At 38.2% G+C, this 20,707-nt stretch overlaps 3 protein-coding genes across 4 annotated transcripts; 2 read left to right on the top strand and 1 right to left on the bottom strand.

Annotated features, from left to right (window-relative positions):
• The first annotated feature begins 347 nt into the window (after window positions 1–347).
• LOC105040456 (IQ domain-containing protein IQM1) lies at window positions 348–5,365 on the top strand. Its single transcript, XM_029263185.2, is given in 11 exon segments — window positions 348–828; window positions 1,980–2,515; window positions 2,615–2,729; window positions 2,848–2,913; window positions 3,228–3,316; window positions 3,447–3,484; window positions 3,487–3,533; window positions 3,675–3,812; window positions 4,054–4,146; window positions 4,321–4,422; window positions 4,585–5,365. Coding segments are annotated over 10 exon segments (1,602 nt in total). The 5' UTR covers window positions 348–828; window positions 1,980–2,075; the 3' UTR covers window positions 5,059–5,365.
• Window positions 5,366–7,599: 2,234 nt separating this feature from the next.
• On the top strand, window positions 7,600–10,653 carry LOC105040457 (protein IQ-DOMAIN 6). The gene is made up of 5 exons (XM_010916990.4): window positions 7,600–7,756; window positions 7,853–8,116; window positions 8,368–8,595; window positions 9,503–9,616; window positions 9,735–10,653. Exons 1-5 carry the CDS (start codon window positions 7,691–7,693, stop codon window positions 10,425–10,427), a joined length of 1,365 nt encoding a protein of 454 aa, XP_010915292.1. The 5' UTR covers window positions 7,600–7,690; the 3' UTR covers window positions 10,428–10,653.
• Window positions 10,654–12,636: 1,983 nt separating this feature from the next.
• LOC105040458 (cytochrome P450 711A1) lies at window positions 12,637–17,676 on the bottom strand. Of its 2 annotated transcripts, none has more exons than XM_073253314.1 (5): window positions 17,237–17,676; window positions 16,533–16,685; window positions 14,113–14,851; window positions 13,250–13,345; window positions 12,637–13,135 (listed from the first exon to the last, which is right to left on the bottom strand). In XM_073253314.1, exons 1-5 carry the CDS (start codon window positions 17,545–17,547, stop codon window positions 12,803–12,805), a joined length of 1,632 nt encoding a protein of 543 aa, XP_073109415.1. In that variant the 5' UTR covers window positions 17,548–17,676; the 3' UTR covers window positions 12,637–12,802. The 2 variants fall into 2 exon arrangements, with proteins under 2 accessions (XP_073109415.1, XP_010915293.3); XM_010916991.4 differs by having other exon boundaries at window positions 14,062–14,851; window positions 17,237–17,674.
• Window positions 17,677–20,707: the final 3,031 nt, after the last annotated feature.

Genomic DNA, 20,707 nt, shown 5'->3' with positions numbered 1-20,707 from the left:
TAAAGAACAGAAAAATTTTACTTATAATAATTTAATTTGATGGGCTATCAGCCTTTTCGAAAAGGCACCACCAGCCCCAAGACATTAAATGTTGAAAAATTTAATTAATTTTTAATTATTTTTATGTGCCAAAAAAAATAATAGCTCTAATGATAATTATACATAAAGAAAAAAAATTGATTTATAATAATTTAATTTGATGGGCGATTGGCGTTTTCGATGGGGCACCCCAGCCCCAGGACACACCCTAAGCGGTACACTCAAGGGCAAATTTGTAACTCTAAATTTCTTGGGGAGGGGGGACACTGGATCAAACACCTTGTGGATCAAATAAGAATGCTGACTGCCAAAAATCCAATAAAAACGCTGGATTCGATTAAGAGCACCAGCACCCTCCAAGCTCTCAATTTTGACCGTTTTCCCCCCAGTCCCTCTCTCTCTGTCTCTCTCTGTCTCTCTCTCCCCGATGGAAATATTGAATCCTTCAATGCAATGGTTCAAAGTCTCGTGTGGGTTTGCTCTCCGTTCTTCCTACCAAGAAAATTACCTCTTCGACAACCACCTTATTTTTAAATTCTGACCTTACGAACTCGAATTATTTGATTTCTACGAAATTCTCTTGATGCCTACCAAATCTGGCGTCTGTTTCCTTGGTGTTGAAGGGCCCAAAAGTCTTGCTTCCTCTTGGCCCACCCTCGGACTGGGGCGTATATATAGAAAGGGTCGGCCGCCGGGCGGAGCATCCCGTTGCCTTCATCTTTGGTGTGCTTTTATAACACTGTTCTGTTTTCCTCGAAGACTGCTAGGTTTCTCTTTTGGGAGTGCGAGGTACGAGGAAAGGAACTCTTTTTCCTCCAAAAGATCGGATTTTTATCCCTTTTTCATCCGAAAGATCGGTTTTTTTTTTTGCTTTCTGTTTTGTTTCTTTGGGTTCTCTCATTAATATCACGCGTTCTGGAGTTCTTGTTTTGGTTATGTTAGGTGCTTGCCTTTACTCTTGTTGTCTGTAGGTTAATGATTTTGGTTGTGGATGTTAAGGATGTTCCCATGTTTGTTTTCCTCTGTGGTATTTGCTTTTGAAATGATTATATTTGGCACCATTGATCGCCGAGTCTTTGATATGGAAAATTCAAAATTACGATCTCCATAATGCCTGTTTTGCTTTTGGCACCATTGATCTCCGAGTCTTTGATATGGAAAATTCAAAATTATGATATCCAGTAATGCCTCTTTTTTGGGTAAGAATTTGGTTTTCTTGATAGCTTTTGGATGGATTGTGGTGAAAAGATTCATGATTTTATGGATTGGATGAGAAGGGGGTTTCTGGTTTAGAATTGATCATAGATTCCATCAAGCTAAATCCATATCTGCTCATGAACTAAATGTTTCAGATGTTTTCATTACTCTTCGAGAAAGAGATGTTGTGTGTGTTTATCAATGCCTATTACGACCATTATCTGTTACCTATTGTCTTCTGTAAAGAAAATGGTTAAAATCAGTCCTGTTTGAGATGCAAGAACTACCGATGCTGATTAGGTTTGCGCCATCTGTAGAGAAATTCTGTGTGCCCATGAATGCCTTATAAAAGCAGCAATCCAGCCATAAAATAGGATCACCATCTTAGTGGTTGACGCCAGTTTTATAGAGCTGTCTGTCTAATGGGTTCAATTGTCATCTAATATAGAATGCTTCTCAATGATGTCCAATTGCTACTGAACTTGCATCGCATGAACTGGAAGTTTATAAATTAATAGAGATTACTGGCATGATAATCATCTATTTAATTCTGCTTGACTGTTTCTTATCTTAATTGCTTCATCTGTTGACTGAAAACTTCCAACTTCTTAACAGAATTTTATTACTTTCTGGACATTGGATTAAGCTATTCTTTGAAAACTCATATACAATCGAGGCATTGATTTAACTTATGCTGGAGTTATTGAAACTTGGTGATTTGACATTATAGCTATATTTGGCAGGTTAGATCTTTTGATTTCAACGTCAAGAATCTAAGAGCTGGGGTCACTTCTATGGGCATATCTCTCTCGTTGCCTTCTTGGACATGAGTTGAGGTTATGAGGAGCACAATCATGGGTTTGACAAGAGAAGCAGAAGATATTTTGGCGAGATCTTTTATCATTGGTGAGAAGGATATCAAGATGACTTTGAGATCAGGCAGTTTCAAGAGAAGTTATTCAGGAACCAAGAGGACAAGTGATGGTTCCTGTAAAGCCGTCTTAAAAGAGTCATTAAGCTTTAAAAATTGGGAATATGAGAAAACTAAGCTGGAAACCACTGCTACTTCTGAGGTTCAGGACTCCGAAAATTGTAAGGTGGAACCTAGTTCTATGAAGAGCACAAGGGATGGTAAAGTTGCTGGACTGAACCCACCCATGTGCTCACCAAGGCCAAAGTGCGAGCTTCATGCCGCAGCTGTTAAGCTTCAAAAAGTATATAAGAGTTACCGAACTCGTAGAAATCTGGCAGATTGTGCAGTTGTTGTTGAGGAATTATGGTTAGTGTCTGGATTTCTGTTTCTTGATTACAATTATCGTACTGATTTATCATCAAATACCAAATTCTCAACAAATCTTTGGTCTCATTGCAACTGCAGGTGGAAGGCATTGGATTTTGCATCCCTCAAGCATAGCTCAGTTTCATTTTTTGATGTTAAAAAACCAGAAACAGTTGTTTCACGCTGGGCAAGGGCACGAACAAGAGCAGCCAAGGTAATATTAATGGGGTTAAGATTTTGATAACGATGAACGAGTTACAATGAGTTTGACAGATGATTAAAGTTTGTCTCTTCGGAATAGCTGTAACTGTTGATTTTCTTCTTTTCTGCAGGTTGGTAAGGGTTTGTCCAAAAACAGTAAGGCTCAAAAGCTGGCATTGCGACACTGGCTTGAAGCAGTATGTCATTTTCTCTATAATGAAATTTCATGTTATTTCTGTCAAAATATCAAGTCCCAAACCACCATCATAACACGTAGACACACCCAACTATTACATCTATGTATGCATAGTATAGAGGATTTATCTTTATAGATGCATTAAGAAATAAACCAAATAAGAGAAAAGGAAAATGGAGGAACATGAAGGATCTTCTCTCACCAGATCAAATAAATAGTAGAGATAAGATGCTGTAAATTGTAGGACTACATTTTGAGGTATACCTGATGGTTAATCATCTGTCCTCATTGTTTTTCCTCTATCATGCTGTACAGATTGATCCGCGCCATAGATATGGGCATAATCTGCATTGCTACTATGATGTCTGGTTTGAGAGTGAGAGTACACAGCCATTCTTCTACTGGTAAGTGTATCTCATTCACACCTGCTGTTTCCTGTTGTTATTGTTGTAGTTGTAGTAGTATTTGTTGTTGCTGTTTTGAAATCAGCGCATCTTAGACATGCACCAATGTTCTTTGTGGGTGAAAATGAAGGTTGGATGTTGGTGAAGGCAAGGAAGTGAATCTTGAAAAGTGCTCAGAAATAAACTTCAACAGCAATGCATCAAATACCTTGGACCGGTATAAGCTTTAATTCTCAACCAATTGAAAATTTAAATCAGGACCTCAGCTAATCAGAAATTAATCTGTGTGTGTTTTAGTTCAATATATTATATGCTATTGAAATGTCGATTCATTCATGTCTTCTTATGTCTCTTGCAGAAGGAAAGGGAGGCGTACGAAGTCATTGTTGAGGATGGGAAACTCATCTATAAGAAAAGTGGAGTGCTTGTGAACACTGTTGAAGGTTGTAAATGGATATTTGTTCTCAGCGCATCAAGGGCCTTATATGTGGGACAGGTGAATATTATAACCCAAGATCTAAAGTTCTATCTTATAAAACATCCATGCTTCATACGGATCGTATGCAAGTTTCACGTATGTGTGTGCTTGCATGTCTGGCCTTGACAGGTGCCTCATTCTTTTATCATGTTAATTGTGTATTTAATCATAACAGGAGTGCAGGTTAAAAGCCTTTTGTTATACTGCATCACGTTTCAATTTATCACATCTCTTCTTTTTTGTTTTTTCTCGTGAACAGAAGAAGAAAGGCTCATTTCAACACTCTAGTTTTCTGGCTGGAGGAGCTGCAACAGCTGCTGGGAGATTAATTGCGACCGAGGGGATCTTGAAGGTACAATATATCCATTATCTCTAAGATGAAACTATTGCTAATTCAACGAAATGTTTTATCTTCCTTGATAAGTACAATGTCATTTCAAATATTTAGCTTACTTCTCATGGCAAAAGATGCTATGGCCATTTCTTTTTTTTAATGTTTTTAATGAATTACATGTATATTTTCCAGGCTATATGGCCATACAGTGGTCATTACCTCCCAACTGAAGAGAACTTTAAGGAGTTCATCATCTTCCTTCGAGAAAACAATGTAGACCTCACTGATGTCAAGGTATAATTGTCAAGGCAGCATGCATTGCTCTAAACACAAACATAGCTGGTTGGACTGACTAATAAGTAGAAAAGAACTCTAGATATACATATGTCATAACTAATGGAGGTTGATTTCTGTTCCTTACTGAGATACAAAGTGTACTTGTTTAATGTTCTTCAGATACGTTCATTTGATGAAGATGATGAATACCAGTCATCCGAGAAGCCTGACAATGTGCCGTCGGAGTTGGCAAAGATGCCAGAGGTGGCAAAGCTTCCTACAACATCCGACATGGGAGACATGAGTGACACCGAGGAGGAAGAGCTTCCTACCGAACCTTTGAAGGCAAAGTTCAAGGGCAACAACTGGCAGAAGCCAATGACGATTGAATTGAACAAATGCTCATCGTGCAAATGGACAACCGGTGCCGGGCCTCGCATTGGTTGTGTCCGAGAATACCCTGCAGATCTCCAGTTCAAGGCACTGGAGCAAGTTAATCTTTCGCCAAGGATCATCCCTTCACCAGTGGGAAACAAGAGTCCCATTCCTTCTCCACGCCCCAGCCCTGGGGTGAGGCTCTCCCCTAGGCTTGCAAACATAGGCCTTTCTACCCCCACCATCTCTCTCACTCTTCCCCAGCCCAGAAGGAGATGAAGGCATTCCTCATGCCCAATCCACTGAGACTTTGTAGCGACAGAGCTTCTAACAAAATAAGGAGTAGGATCGCTGCGTCCAGCCTACCAATACTCTCTTTTTCATCAATTCTTTTTGACATTGTTTGTATATTTTTTTATTCGATCTGATTCATGTCTCCTTTTGTTTTTCTTTCTGGGAGTGCCATGAATTTGAGGCCTTCCATGAAAGAATGTAATACCTGTAAGTAGCTCATTCTTTTTTCTAGAAAAGGAGATACATGTAACACGGAGAAATTATTTCAAAAAAATGGTTCAGCTTTCTTGTCTTCCAATTTTCTTTTTCTTTTTTTTTTTTTCGGTTAATATCACACAGGAGGCAGTTTAGTTATCCATTTCTTCTCCAGAATTAAAATTCCTATTGCTTCTCCGTAAGCTGAAAATTCTGAACCTAAAATCGAGAAACATCAATAGAAAATATTGGTTGTTGAAACAAATAGTTTGGAACAAAAAAAATTTAAGTGGTATAAATAATTCATAATTTTGGAGGTTCTATACAACTTTGTCTGGATCAGCTCTGTATGGGAAAGGAGGGGAGGGGAACATCATTTTTATTTGGATAGTCTTCGTAAGAAAAAAAAAAGGAGATTATAAGATCATTGTATCCTAATTTTATTTTAAATCTGTAGATATTTTTATTTTTTAATCTGTCACATGTTTTTTTCTTTTGATTCTTTAAATTGGAAGAATTAGAAAATTAGTTTAACGGAGGAAAGGGAGGAGAGAGGTGTCCAACCGTTTTCCTCTCCCTCCTCAAAAATTAATATCCAAGCAAGAAAAAAAATCCCACCCTTTTCTTTCTCTCTGAATTTTTCAATCCCAACAAAGTGTTAGTGCTACCATATCCATGTTTATAGGAATATACGAATAATTTAAGCTTACACTAACAGCTACTCTCGTAAATCACATACGTTTGCTTTTCAAAAAGCATTGATGCAAGTGGCAAAGTATTAATTCTTGGTTCAGGACTGACTTGGGGCATGACAGCGCTCTTGTGGGAATTTAAAAGGCTATGTGCTTTTGTTCTTCTCTTTAATAAAATGGGTGGCCTAGCCTCCTTTTCCCTCAAAAAAGAAAAAGAAAAAAAAAAAAATGCCGCAAACACCAAAAGGACTGCTGACATGAAATGGCAGTTTGTATCCAGCTTCGGTGAAAATGTAAAGTGAGCAGCATTGCCAATCTAGAATGAATCTCCAATCTAAATTGTTCACCCCTCCATGCAAATGCCAAATGTTAGAATTCAAACAGGCCATTATTTGGACTTTACATTGTTCTGCTCCACACTACTTGGAAAAAGTTTGAGAAATATTCAAATGCTATATCCAGCTGGTTGTTTGACCAGATGACCCTTCCTACTAGAAATTCAATTCAACCTCTTAGGGGTCTATTTTAGAAATCCACAGGATTAGACTGGATTTTCTATGGGATCATGGATTCACAACTATTTACATAAGGTCCATATCAACCCCAATCCCCCTCCAGCCCAAATCCTGTGGGGTTAAAAAAAAACAAAAAAAAAAAAATCTATGAAGATCTTTTTTAATCTTGCAGTCCAACAAGCCCATACATAGGTGGAATTTAGGCCATGTTTAAGATGGATCTTTAGAAGAAAAAAAAAGGCACTAATAGGTCTGATTTCTATGGAAATTCAGTCTGATCCTGTTGAACTTTCCAAACAGCCCTAAGATCTTAATTTGATTTTCAAATCAAAATAGCAGAAACCTTGATCGTTTCTATCCTTGCAAAAGCAAAAATCATGATTCATACATTAAACATTAGACGATAACATGTTCATCATGCTAGAAGTATGTGGCCTGAGCATGGTCGCACCTATGAACCCGGCGGTGATAGTAAGATGATGTCTACGCCACTCTTTACCCCGGTCAATGGTTGGAGGAAAAAAAAAAAGAAAAAAGAAAAAAAAGGGAGGAGAGGGTGGGGCGTTGGTGGCGGGGGCGGTTAAAACAAAGAAAGTAGTCTTTTGACCCTTTCTGCCATCAGCGTCGAAGCCCATGCCAGGCGCGGTAAAAAGGAAAAGCTGGCAGGTACAAAACCAGAAACCAAGAATGGCAGTGTCGTTATTAACTAATAGCCCGTGGCATAATTTCGCAACTGCAAAGCGGGTTTTTTTCCGCCAGATGGTTCATGAAGGGTTCGGGTTGTATCTCTCTCTCGAAAGAATGATTGATCTCCTTTCGCGACATGGACCGTTGGATCACACATATCGCACAGATTGTCAAGCAGTTGGGACGCTCGTTTCATAGCCTACACAGATCTCGAAGCGATTATTGCGCGATCCAACGGTGAATTTGCGCCAAGGAACGTGAATCCATCATTGCGCGAAAGATACATTTTCCAAATTGCTTTGCGCTACCCAACGAAGGTGGTAAAGTATCCCAGGCGGATTTCTTGTCGCTTTGGCATTTCCGTTGCCACCGACCTCCCCTCCCCCCCTCTGGCTCAAATTTCAAATTCCAAACGGCTACAAACTCCGAGGCCAAACTCCCCTTGGCTTCCTCTCTCTCTCTTCAGCCAGTAGGCGTTCCGAAGGCTACAAGCCAAGATTTTTCTACGGAAAGAGAAGGATCCGAGAGATGGGCGGCTCAGGGAAGTGGATTAAATCATTGATAGGACTCAAGAAACAAGAGAAGGAAGACCATGTAATCATCTCAATTCCATATCTTTCCTTCATCGTTCTGTTTCTCATGATTTATTACCGAATTGTCTCTGACGAGGGGGTTTTGTTTCCCTTCCAGGAGAAGTGTGGCGGCGGTTGTTGTAAGAACAATAAGTGGAAGAAGCTGTGGAGGAGTTCCTCGGGGGACCATCTGTCACTAAGGAGGGGATCGAGGGGCAGCAGCCACAGGTCGGCAGCGTCGGAGGCCTCCGACATCTCATCGGTGACCGATGTTTTCAGCGCCGCCGTGGCCGCGGTGGTCCGGGCTCCTCCTAAGGATTTCATGCTGGTGAGGCAGGAGTGGGCTGCCATTCGGATACAGACCGCCTTCCGGGGTTTCCTGGTAATAAAGAAACACAAAGCGAACTTTTCTTTTTTTTGCTTTTTGTTGTTGTTGGATTTGGTTTCATTCTAGCCTTTGGTGTTCTTTCTTCCAGTATATGTACCTAGGTAATACTAGATGCAATGATATGAAAATTCTCTGTTTTCTTGCTCTGTTCTTGGTTCTGGGGCTGGATTTTTCCGCTCTAAAAGTAGAAGACTTCTTTGTAGTGGTCTGTAAGATGAGCTCCTTTTCATTGATTATAACTGTAGGCCAGGAGAGCACTGAGGGCTTTGAAAGGACTGGTGAGGCTTCAGGCGATAGTCCGTGGCCGCCAGGTGAGGAAGCAGGCCGCGGTGACTCTACGGTGCATGCAAGCCCTCGTTCGAGTCCAGGCGCGTGTCCGCGCGCGGCGTGTTCGCATGTCCACCGAAGGACAAGCTGTGCAAAAGACGCTAGAAGCCTATAGAAACAAAATGGATCCCTTAAAAGAAGCAGAGGTACGCACTATATGATTTTGCTTGATCACTGATTGTTCATACTCTACCTGCAAGTCTAGTTCTTTTTGCCTCTTGTTATCTTTGAGAATTGTTTCCAGTACTCAAAAACTTTTCCACCTTTTAGCACGTAAACCTCGGTTCATCATTGCATTGTTTAGATTTCTTGTTAAATCGATGAGCGGAAAGATGTAGTCGTTAAAATTTTGGGTGTAGTTTGGTGAGTGGTTGAAGATTAAAAACAAAACAAAAATGAATGATATAAATCTGGAATCAGAAACTCGGAAGTCGCATGTAAGAGTGGAGAATTTAACCCTCATTTTTTTTTTTTTTTTTTTTTTTTGCGGAAAATTGAAGTGACCTGCGAAGTGATGGCATAAGTTATACAAGAGATTTCGTCTGCTTTTCAGTAATATATAAGGAAAATAGCAAGTGGGTAAATACTAGGATTTCTGTTTTTTTCTCAGTAAGCGGAGAAATTTTTGATACTTCGTTGGATGGAATTGATTGTATTAGCATCCAATGATACTTTTAGATGCTCCTGGCACACATGGACAAGCTAATGTATGCCATTCTCCTATCATCAACAGCATTCAACCGATGTGATATTTGGGCTTTGTCATGCTAATTGCATTGTTTGGACATTGAATTGAGGGACTCAAACAAGGATGTAGAATCACATCACTGAAACTCTCTCTCTCTCTCTCTCTCTCTCTCTTTTTTTAAAATTTTTTTATTTTATAACACTTCGAATTACCTATTAAAAGTGACGTACTCTGGGTATTGTCATGTCTGAATCTATAATTGTTTCTGTTTCATTAAAATTTGCCTTCATGTAACATTGCAAAACATGGTTGATTAATTTAGATTATAGTGGGTAACCATTCTTGTGGAACCGTTGCGTTTTCAGGAAGGATGGTGTGACAGTCAGTGCACGCTGGAGGAAGTAAGAGCAAAGTTACAAATGAGGCAGGAAGGAGCTATTAAGCGAGAGAGAGCCATTGCTTATGCTATTTCTCAACAGGTGCTTATAGCTGCCAAAGAGTTTGGCACATTATTACTTTAATTCCCTTGTTGTTGCTATACTAATCACTAGCATTTGGTTTTTCATTGGCTGAAATCCGTCTTTTGTTCTCATTCAGAAAACTAGACCAACATTGAATGGAGGATCAGCACAAACTGTGCTGAATCTTAAACATCATGATTTTGATAAGAAGAATGGAAGTTGGAGCTGGTTAGAACGATGGATGGCTGCAAAACCTTGGGAAAATAGATTGATGGAGCAACCAGCCCGGACCGATCATTCTGAGGTCCAGTCCTCTAAAACCTGTGAAGGTTCTTATTGTATTGGTTCCAAGTATTCTGAACCTGGTTTGGTGCAAATTAAAAAGAACCATGTCACTACCCGGGTTTCAGCAAAACCTCCACATGTGCTTGACAACCATCGCTGCAGGGCTCGTTCTACTTCATCTCCAAGCACTGAATTACATTATGACCAGAGTTCTCCTTCATCATCTTCTATCTGTGCATCAACACCAATATCGGGCACGACCATTCTAACTTCAGAAAGGACTGATGATAGTAATAGAAGTAAGCCAAATTACATGAACCTAACTGAATCTACCAAGGCAAAACAGAGAGCTTGCAACATTCATAGACCAACAATTCAGAGACTGTCATCACGGGAGGTTCCCTTTCACAGTAGAAATGCTTTATCTAATATTGACTCAAAGAGCAGTGTGTCTTCACATACTTCAGTTTTTTCCTCCAAACTGCTGAATGCGATGCCCCAGGGGAATGAAAAGGCGATTGGGCACATGGAGAAGGAGAACTAATTTGATGAGCAACCAGCTTCTGAGTTCTAGTGTGTACTATGACATATTAGCTTGTTCTAGCGTTCAGTGTGCATGAGTTCTTTATATGTGCTTTTTGTTGTTCAACATCTTGTTGTCATGTGTGAGTAGGTGCAAGTTCCTATTAAAGAGACTGCACTGCTTTCTACTGGTAGGTTCTTTGTAACATAGAAGTTTTTCGAATGGAAGAATCTGCTTGTTGAATTGAGAAATGCAGAAGCTTTTTTTTTTTTTTGACTTTCCTCAGTTCACAAGAGCTTGTTGAATTTATATGCAGTTTTGCTTGTTCTAATCTAGTAGTAATAGAAAATACCAGTCCACAGAAAGTATTGGAAGTTAAAATAATTCAAATTGCTCTTTGGATTCTTTTACATTCCCAATCCATGTCTATCCCTGCTAAGCTTAAGGATCCCAAATAACTCATATATAGGAATGGTACGGGACATGTTTAGATATGATAACAGTTGCAGAAATGTGGAGTGTTTTGCCTCGACTTACAACTGAGAGCATGCATATTCTTATATTTCCTAAAAAGGGCTAATGCGATGCAAATAAAAGGAAATACTGCTTTGTTGCTCATAGACCAATCATCTCTTTCGCTGCAAATTTGATTGAAGTGCTCGCTCAACCTGTCTGATTTGTCATTTTAAAAAGATTAGATTTACTTATAACAATTAAACGACACTTAAATCAAAAAATTAGAAAGACCAATTGGCTTTTTCTTCTTTGTAGTTGAGTCCTGTATATCACTTATAATATTGACTAGTGTTGCATGCAAATCATTCTTGTGAGTGAAAATAGAAAAATTTCTGTTACCACGGAAATCCTCTGCGTGGCTGTTGCTAAAGTACCTTGTTACTAATGTCCAATTCACTTATTTTTTATTTTTTCACATGCTGAAGATTCTTTTCATACTATGTTTGTAGAAAATTGAGGAATCCTGCATAATGATAGGCTTGCATACTAGAAACATTGAGGTGAATGTCAGCCTTTTTACCTGAGCAATTCAGTAGCTTTCATCATTGATTTTCTTATCCAGCTTACAGGTAGGTTGGTTCTCCAGGTTCTGATGGAAACATCACTAAGCAACTAATTTTAATGTGCTTAACATGACAGTAAGGTTTCTTTCATGTAAAATAGGTATGGAAATCATATGACAGCCAACTTTATTTGGCCATTGAAATGTTCCCTGTTTTAATAAGCGAGATGGTTTTTTTTTTTTTCAGAGCCTCCCCCATTAATTAATGATACAGAATGGTAGTTCATTTCAAAACATTCTGACTGTGGCAGCAAGCATTGCAATAGAAATCCTTGGCAAAAGGATAAAAGTACTATTTTAACAGTACCAACTTCAATGTGCTGATTTTCCTGAGAAATAGAAACTTTAATGTGCTGAAGGATCATTACTGCGCCTCTGATGCTCTTAGACAACTTTCACAGAGCTTAGTTTCTTGACAGCGTATCATAATTGCATTCCAGAGGCAGTCAACCTTCTTCTAATGTAGCCATCAATGTATATTTATATTGGTGCCAGACACAATGCTTGGTCTGAGCTAAGGTCTGTCAGCCTCTAGCTCTGAGATACTCTCCCTATTAAATGATGCCAAGGAGCATAGATCACCTAGCATCACGGTATTGGTGTGACTGATTTAAGTTTTTTAATAGCATAAAAATATATAGGAATCATTTAGATCTCTCTATCTTCTTCTTCTTCTTCTTCTTCTTCGTTTTTTTAAAGAAAGAAAGGATTGGCATCTCTCTGGTTGTTAATTTGACTGAAAAAGAGAAAAAAAAACCATATGCTTAAAAATTATCGGTCTGAAAGAATACATGCACTTTCAGTGGTAGGGATATTCTCATGTACCTCAGTACATGGAAGAGCGGAACCCTAGGTTGAAATGTTCCTCACGCAACTTGCTTTTGTGTTACATGAGTTTAGACTGTTAAACGAATTAACCGATGGAAGGATTGAAATAGATCAATAAGAAAAGAATCATAAAAGAAAAAAAAAGATATAATTTAATCGGATGACTGATCAATGTCATATTATCAGAACAAATCAACAACTTTTTTTTTTTGGGTACAAAATCAACAACTTTTTCAAATCTTATAAATCCACTATATGTTTGATCAAAGATCACATCCATCGCACAGGTTATCTAATCAGTATAGATCAATATAAATTGGGCGACCATGCCTCCCTTGTGACTCCAAAAAAAGGGACTTATTATGTGCATTGCACTCAACAGAGGAGATTTAATATGCATTCAAACTTGATCACTGCGATATTTGGATGAGATTACATCATAGAGTTGTTTTTTATAACACACTAAACTATATCCTTATATTACAGCGATTTAGCACTGTCTCTTAATTGCCCGTAGCTTGACTCCATGTTTGAATCCAAGAACCAAGCCGTACTCAAGCTCCAGAGGGAATTCCATCTTTGGAGAGTGCCTAAAAATATAACGTTGATAGATATGGATGAGAGCTAGCTTCATTTCTTGCATGGCGAATCTCTGCCCAATGCATGCGCGTGGGCCAATTCCAAATGGAATGTGCGCATATGGGTGTCTTTTTTTCTCTTCATCGCAAGCTGGGTCGAACCTCTCGGGTTGGAACATGTCAGGCTCTGGAAATTGCTTAGGATCTTTGGCCAAAACTCCAAGTGCAAGCCAAACCCATGTACCCTGCATCAACAACTCAATGTTGTTGAACTCTTTGAGAGCTTGTAGAATGGCTCCAGCCTAGTTCTCAAGAACAGTTTCTAATTGGCGACAATAGTTTGTACATGATTTGTGTACCTTGGGGAGGACATAGCCTCCAATTTCAATTTGCCGAGATGTTTCTCTTGCAACCAATGGGGAGACTGTATAGAATCTCATTGCCTCTTTCACTACCTGCATGAATAGATTCATTGTCATTAAGATATGCGGTCTGTGAAGAATACTGAGTTTCATAACATCATTTTTTTTTTTTGGGACTCAGCTATAGAAAGTTGCTTCCCTACCGGTTTCATCCGTGATTATATGTTTTGAAAGTGGTCTTGGATCATATTTCTTATATAGCATTGAAATTAGTCAAGCCTATATATATATATATATATATATATATATATATAATATAAAAATTATTAGCTTCTAGTGGACCCAAGAACCGTAAGTCTTGTACTTGAGATATATAACACTGGTGTCTGATAGGTGTGATACATGTAAACTGGAAGGACAAAATTGATTGGTTGAGAGTACAAAACACTTTTGGTCATCCAAAACCGAAGCTAGAAGCCTACTTTTGCTGTTTAGTTGTGAGCCCAAATGGGTTCCCAAAAAATTGAACCATTTGATGGTTTGATACAGCATGGATCCTTCGATTGAGCGCTGAGATGCATGAAATTGTAGTTATTCGACATTTTGCTCAAGTGCAGGCCAGGTGACCATGATACTATATCTATAATAATTAAGGATCGATGCCACATGGAACAATCAAATGGTCTGATAAACGTTAGACTCGACCAACTCATGCATGGTGGACACAAAACAAGGAATCTACATGCATTAACTGAGCTATCATGGACCTTGACTGCAGTGGCACACAAATTTAGAGGAGTTGCATTTACCTGATCAAGATAGGGGAACTTGTTTTGTAGATCTTCGGCAGTCGGAATTACCTCATGGGGACCGAAGCTATCGATCTCCTGGAGCAGCTTCGTCTCAACCTCAGGATGTTTGGAGACCAAGTAAACAGTAGAAGCCACCGTGAAAGCTGTCGTCTTGGTCCCGGCAAGAAGCTGCTCATACGTGAGCGCCCGGATGTAGTTATGACTGAAGAGCTTCTCGCCCACATCTGTTTTTCTGGCATTCAGTACTGCTGCTAGAAAATCCTTCGGATCATGTGTCCTCTCCTTTGATCTTTTTGCAATGATCGCATCGATTCTCTTGCATAATTTCTGGTTATTTTGGTAGATCTTATAGTCGCCAGTACCCGGGATCCGTTTGAGGACTTCTCTGCATGGCTTTTGTAGGAGCGGGGCTATCAAGCCCAAGCTTGTGGAGAAAGAGCTGGAGAGGTCCATCTTAAGAGTTTGGATGGAGTACATGTGCTGCTTGAGAAAGCCCGAGACTTCGTCATCATTGTTACCGACATCACCGTAGTGATTTTGGAGTGATTTTTGGGAAGAGGTGTGTTTGGAGAGGTGGAATTCGACGCCGAAAGCTGTTTTTCCAATGACATCGATCGCCATTCTCAAGGTGAGCTTGGAGAAGTCGATATCTTCTTCCTCTTGGGCATTGGAGACATTCAGAGAAAGGGACTCAGCGTAAGATTGCATGGTAGGAATGAGGCTTGCGAGGTGGGAGGGTTGGTAGAGGGAAATGATGGTGTTTCGCATTGCTGACCACCTTGAATCCCTGCAAATCGATGCATCACTCAATGAAACAGCAGCCATCGTTTATGAAAATATGATAATAATTGACAAATAAAAAAAAAATCCTAATTTATAGGTGGAGAGTAGTAGTCTTCTAATCACATGATTATCTATGATCAGCATGAACTGAGTTGGATAAACCCAGTAGCAACATGACATGCTTGGGATAGACTCGGCAGCAGCAAGAGATATCCTGTCCATGTACCATATGGGCCGGGTCTTAAATCTCAACCATGATCACATGGCTCCAATCTTTGGTAATTCTTCAGTTTTATGTGGCCACGAAGGATTAGCTCGTGTGACCATGTATGTTTAGAGTGTGTCCCATGTAAGTCGAGCCAGCTGTCGAGCACAATCTCAGAAGAGAAAAATGGGAAGGAGAATAGCGACGATGGTTTGCACTTTTTTGTAAAGCCATGGCGAGCAAAACTCATCACTGTTACAGGATTCCGAATTTACGGTGTTGCACGTTTATTAGGGTTTCCCCGTAAATTTTCCACCGCTATTTCGGCCTTGGTTGGTGCGTGGTCAGAGGGCCATCATTACGATTTGACGTGCTTCCATCGAGCATGATTCCTTCCTCCAAAGTGCGTTGGGCTGGGTGCACTTTTGGCATCGCTTTATTCGGGGCTTTGTTAGCGCACTCATCCATACTGAGGTTTTGTAGACAAGCAATCTATTTGTTCACGTCTCCCAACAACGTTTTTGTTTGAACGGTTGGGGCTTCTCGGATTTCCACCAAAAGGCCTGAATGAATTAAATTATCTTCGGTGGTGCTTTGCCTATGTTCAATGTCGCTGGTAATTTTCTTTTGATAACCTTCCATGATAAGATATTGCTCCATTCCATCAGATGTCTGATCAGTCTTAATGAAATGGATTTTTTATCTGACTTACGACGGATCTTGGGCCGACGTAGATAATACTAAAATCCGTTCAAATCCAATTCGAGCGTATATAACTCTTCACAATTTTTTCTTCGTCCTTCTAATCGCTCCAGTTTGTGAGAAAGATTGAATATATTTAGTTGATTATTTTTTTTTTAAATTCAAGACATACTTGATTTTTTTTAAAAAAATAATGTTTTTGATTGTTATGTTTATGTTATTATTGAAAATTTAGTTTGTTATATTTTATTTTCTCGACTCATATTTTATTTAATATTATATGAATATAAAATTTATTTTTTATATCTTTATTTAATTGACATGCATATAAAAAAAAAAAAATTAACTTTATTGGATCCAAATTTGTTTTCCTCACCTCATTTAACTCTATCCATCCAATCATATCTCATCTGAAGCGATATGGGATGGATATTGATAATGGACTATTGGACCCATTTGTGATATGTTACCATCCTTATTGTCTAAGCATCTTTTAATTCACAAGTCCTATACGAGAGTTGGTGATAATTAGTATAGTATCTGGGGATAGTCAAAGCTCTCCATAGGCTTTAACAGCTGATCTTTCTTATTTTTCACTAGCCAAATAAACTTGTGGCATAGCTGCCACTCCATTCAACAATTCAAGAAACGAAACATAACACTTTTAAGTATGCATGATGAGTCCAATTACATTGTCCTAGCGAATGCAGGTTTTATGGACAATTTATATTTGTAAAATCTCGATCGAGTACCATTAGATGCGAGTAAAGATATCTACCTGGTAAGAAACAGTCCTTCCTGATGGAGAGGCGATCCAGAGGCGGGTGCAGGGCTGCTCCGGTTCTTTATATCTTTGAATTTCTTTATTCCCACCTCCCTGCATAGTTCTGGATCTGCTATTATGACGAGTGGCTGTCTTCCCATGTGAAATCTGTGCATGATCAGAAACACTAGTTAATATGGTGACTTCATATGCGAAGCTCCTGACCACCTTTCGATGTAGTAAAACTTTTATTAAAATTAAAAAAAGGCTGGAGAAAGTCATCTTTATTTGAACGTTGGACTAGGCACTCGGAAACAAATTAATTGCTTATAGTTTTGGCCATCGCACCATGTGGATAGGACATGGTCTTATTTCTCCTTTAAGCCTGTGTTGCAGTCAAGGGAACTTGGGTTTGTTTCTTGACGCGCCTCTCCTTTTCTCACGCATTGAGGAAAGGTTCCGATTCCAACATGAGAGGTGGCTGGCATTCCTAGCTACCATATTAATATATAGTTCTGGTATTGTAGCTAGCACTGTACAAAACTGAACCGCCTAAGCTTATTCATTAGTTCTATGGAAATATTTGAAGGGCGCACTTCTGCTGTATGTTAGTTTAATTTTGTACCGCTGTACTTTGGGATAACAAATTACTAAACTATATATATATATATATATACAAATATACTAATCAAATGACAGAGGATCGTATGCAGTGTTACCTGAAGACTGGTCCATATTCCTTGGCAAAGACTCTGAAAACATCTGGCCCGTACTTGGCGAGCGAAGGAAGGTGTCCGACGAGGAATGTGGCTGGAGGTCCGGGCACCTTCCTCACCCTCCAATATGGTGCGTAGAAGTAAACTAGAAACCCAATAAGCAAAGCAACTCCAGTGTAGAGGCTGGGTGCCCATGCCCTGTAAAGAAAGCTTCCCACCTCCACCAAACCTTTGAAGTTGTCCCCCACAAAGTCCATCCAGCCAGAGAGAGAGAGAGAGGGAGAGAGAGAGTAGTGTGTGGACTCTGTGACCATGTGAGAGTTGGATGCACATATTTATAAGGCGGGGCAGGCTTGGTTAGGGTGGCAAGGAGAAGTGGAATGGATATTCGGTTGTTTGTGGACTAACCATGATGGGACGGCACCAAGGGATTCTCCAACGCAAAACGCTGGTTCAAGTTCTGTGGCCTAGATATTTCATGGAAAGCAAAAGTACTTCATTAGGACCGGAAGATTCTTGGTAAGATACCAGCAAAATTTGCTTTATCATATCCGAATCCATTTAAAATCTTAGTATCCAAATCTATTCCGAAATTAACTACAAATCCCAAACTCATCTTATTTAAAATTGATATATCCATCGTATATCTGAACCCGTCCTACTAACTCTTATCTTTATTCATATTATTATGAGAACAAGATCCATGAATCAAAAATTTTATAGCCAAAACAGGATCATTTCGATCAAAAATCTTCATATCCTACAAAATATCATGCTTCTACCAAAATTAAGCTCTCCAAAACCTAAGGGACCAAGTCACACTGCCACAATCAGAATCTGAAAACCTCTCCAACCTCCCTTAGAATCTTTTCTTCCCCACATATCTCTGAAATAGAGATTGAAGTGGAAAGAAAAAAAGTGAAAAAAAAAAAAAACAATATATGTGAAAAAATGTCTTATCTTTTAATTTTTTATTTCATTGATTTTTTTATATATTTTTATATATTTTTTCTATTTTTTTTTCATTCCTAAGAGTCTCAATCGGACCGGAGACTTGGAGCCTTTCAATCAAAAAACCCCAAATCACACAAGATATCATGCCTGTACCAAGATTAAGCTCTCAAAACCTAAAGGGACTAACTCACACCGCCGCAACTCTCACAAAATCACATGCCGGAGAAAAACCTCGACACGAACCTAAAAACCCCATTCCATCTCCCCCAAGTGCTCTCCTTTCCTACGAATCTTCGAAAAAAGAGATTGAGATGCAAAATATCTTATCTTTCAATTTTTTTTTCCACTTTTTCTTTGTTTTCTTTGACATTTTCTTTGTTTCTCCCAATTTTCTCTTAGTTTTTTCCATCCTCAAGAGTTTCAATCGGGTGGGAGGCTTAGAGCTGCTAATAGAGAAGCTTAGAGTTAGTTAGAACTTTAAATATTAGTATTTATATATAAATGGATTCGGATAGTGAGTATCCGAGAGCTAAATCCTAAATCCATCCCAAATCTGAAGAGATTTCAGTTTTAAATGCCAAATCCATCCCAAACCCTATTAGGATATGCTAAACTGATCTTATTAAAATTTGAGATGGATTGGATATCCAAAAAAATCCATCCGACTCCATTCTTATTTTCTCCCCTTTATACACACACATATATCTAAACTTGAATTTACATATTTATCGCCATCAAAAAATAATTTACATATATATCCTTATAAAGCTCTAATTTTTGTATAGATGCCTGTATGATCAACTTTTTGTTGTGTGTGTCACTATGTCAGGAACGATAGAAATATCCTTTTTATAGAAAAATTCTTGGATTTTTTTTTTTTTTTATTTTAGTCAAAAAAACCTCATCCTCCTTCTCGCCCCTGGGATCACCTCCCCCTACTCGAGTCCTTCCTCTGTACCATCCCGTCCACCTCCTTTGTATCCACTCTTGCGATCATCGACACTAATTATATGGGTAGAGCCACAAATAGATCAGGGCATCGGGCACACCAGAAGGTGGCTTATTGGTAGAACTATGCAAATGAGGGTGGGGACAATCTTGGAGATATATATATATGTATCGCGTTTGACACAGGTAAACATGCAATATTGAGTATTTACAGGGATATATATAAACATAAGAGTGTAATGGAAAGTTGGACATCAATAAGTGGAATCTTGACAAATCGGGTTAGCATTCTCTCATCAACATGACCGACAATGGTGAAATGTTTTTATTGGTCCAATGGTAGGCTGAAGTCAGTAAGCTCATACGGGCATTGGAATTCAGCTAATCAAGTAAATATGCAAGCGTAGGCCAATTCTTGGAGTTGAACTATTGTCCACCGTCACCCTCCACTTTCTTGATTCATGGAATCTTGAATCTTCCTACTCCCTGATACACCCCAACCAAAAAAAAAAAAAAGAGCGAGCACCACGCACCAAACCCTTAAAATAATATAAAAAAAAGAGCATTATGCCAGGCTTCTCCATCATGTACAGTATCAACTATACACGAAGAAACGCGATGACTGGAATTTTATGCATATTATTTTAACTTATTGATCGCTTACCAGATTGATCGTCTCCTGGCTCAAAACTCATTCCATCTCTCCGATTTGAAGCTCAGCAAATCTCTCTACTTTGAGATTTTGACTGCAACAAGCCTCTTATCCTAAAAAATTTTATTTTTTTTTTATAAATTTTATGACAACTCATAAATATATCTATAATTATAAATTTTGTTCGAACGAATAAGGTGTTTGTTTGAATTGGCCAAAACTCCGTCAGCTCCAGCGTGGCCAAGCAAACTACGAAACAAGCTGGAATATCTTGAGTCTATTTTTTTATTATATTATTTTTTTATTTATTTATTTTGAGTTAGTTGCAACGTGAAATCTTGACATATGCAAAAATAATTAGAGGATAAAGCTTGAATGGACTAATAAATAATTTTATTTATTTATTTTTTAAAAAAAAATGAGCAAGTATATTATTTTTTTCTAAATAATATTTTCATAAAAAATATTAAAGCATAAATATAAGAGTAATCTAAATATTTAAATAAATTAAAATAAATAAAATTAAAATTAAAATATTTATAAATAAATCTTTCTAAATATGTGAAATTATATGAATATCCTTACAAAGTTACTATTTATATATATATATATCTTTGTAAATATTTTTTTTTATGTATCTATTTATTAGAATATTTTAATTATTAAATTAAAATCATTAATTTTTTTAACGCAATAGATGATAGGGATACATATGTAAAAAAATAATATATATATATATAATAAATATTTATAAAAATATGCTTATGTAAATATCAAATTTAAAAAAATATTTATATAAATTATAATATATATATATATATATAACTCTTTATCTTATAGTCATTATGGTGGGTACACGAAGGACATACTTTTCTTTTTTTTTTTTCTGAATGTTGCTGTGGACACGCCCTTTATCCACC

The sequence above is a fragment of the Elaeis guineensis genome, chromosome 3 (assembly GCF_000442705.2).
Source record: "Elaeis guineensis isolate ETL-2024a chromosome 3, EG11, whole genome shotgun sequence".
Taxonomy (NCBI): Eukaryota; Viridiplantae; Streptophyta; class Magnoliopsida; order Arecales; family Arecaceae; genus Elaeis; species Elaeis guineensis.
This window is presented reverse-complemented; position numbering and strand designations above follow the sequence as displayed.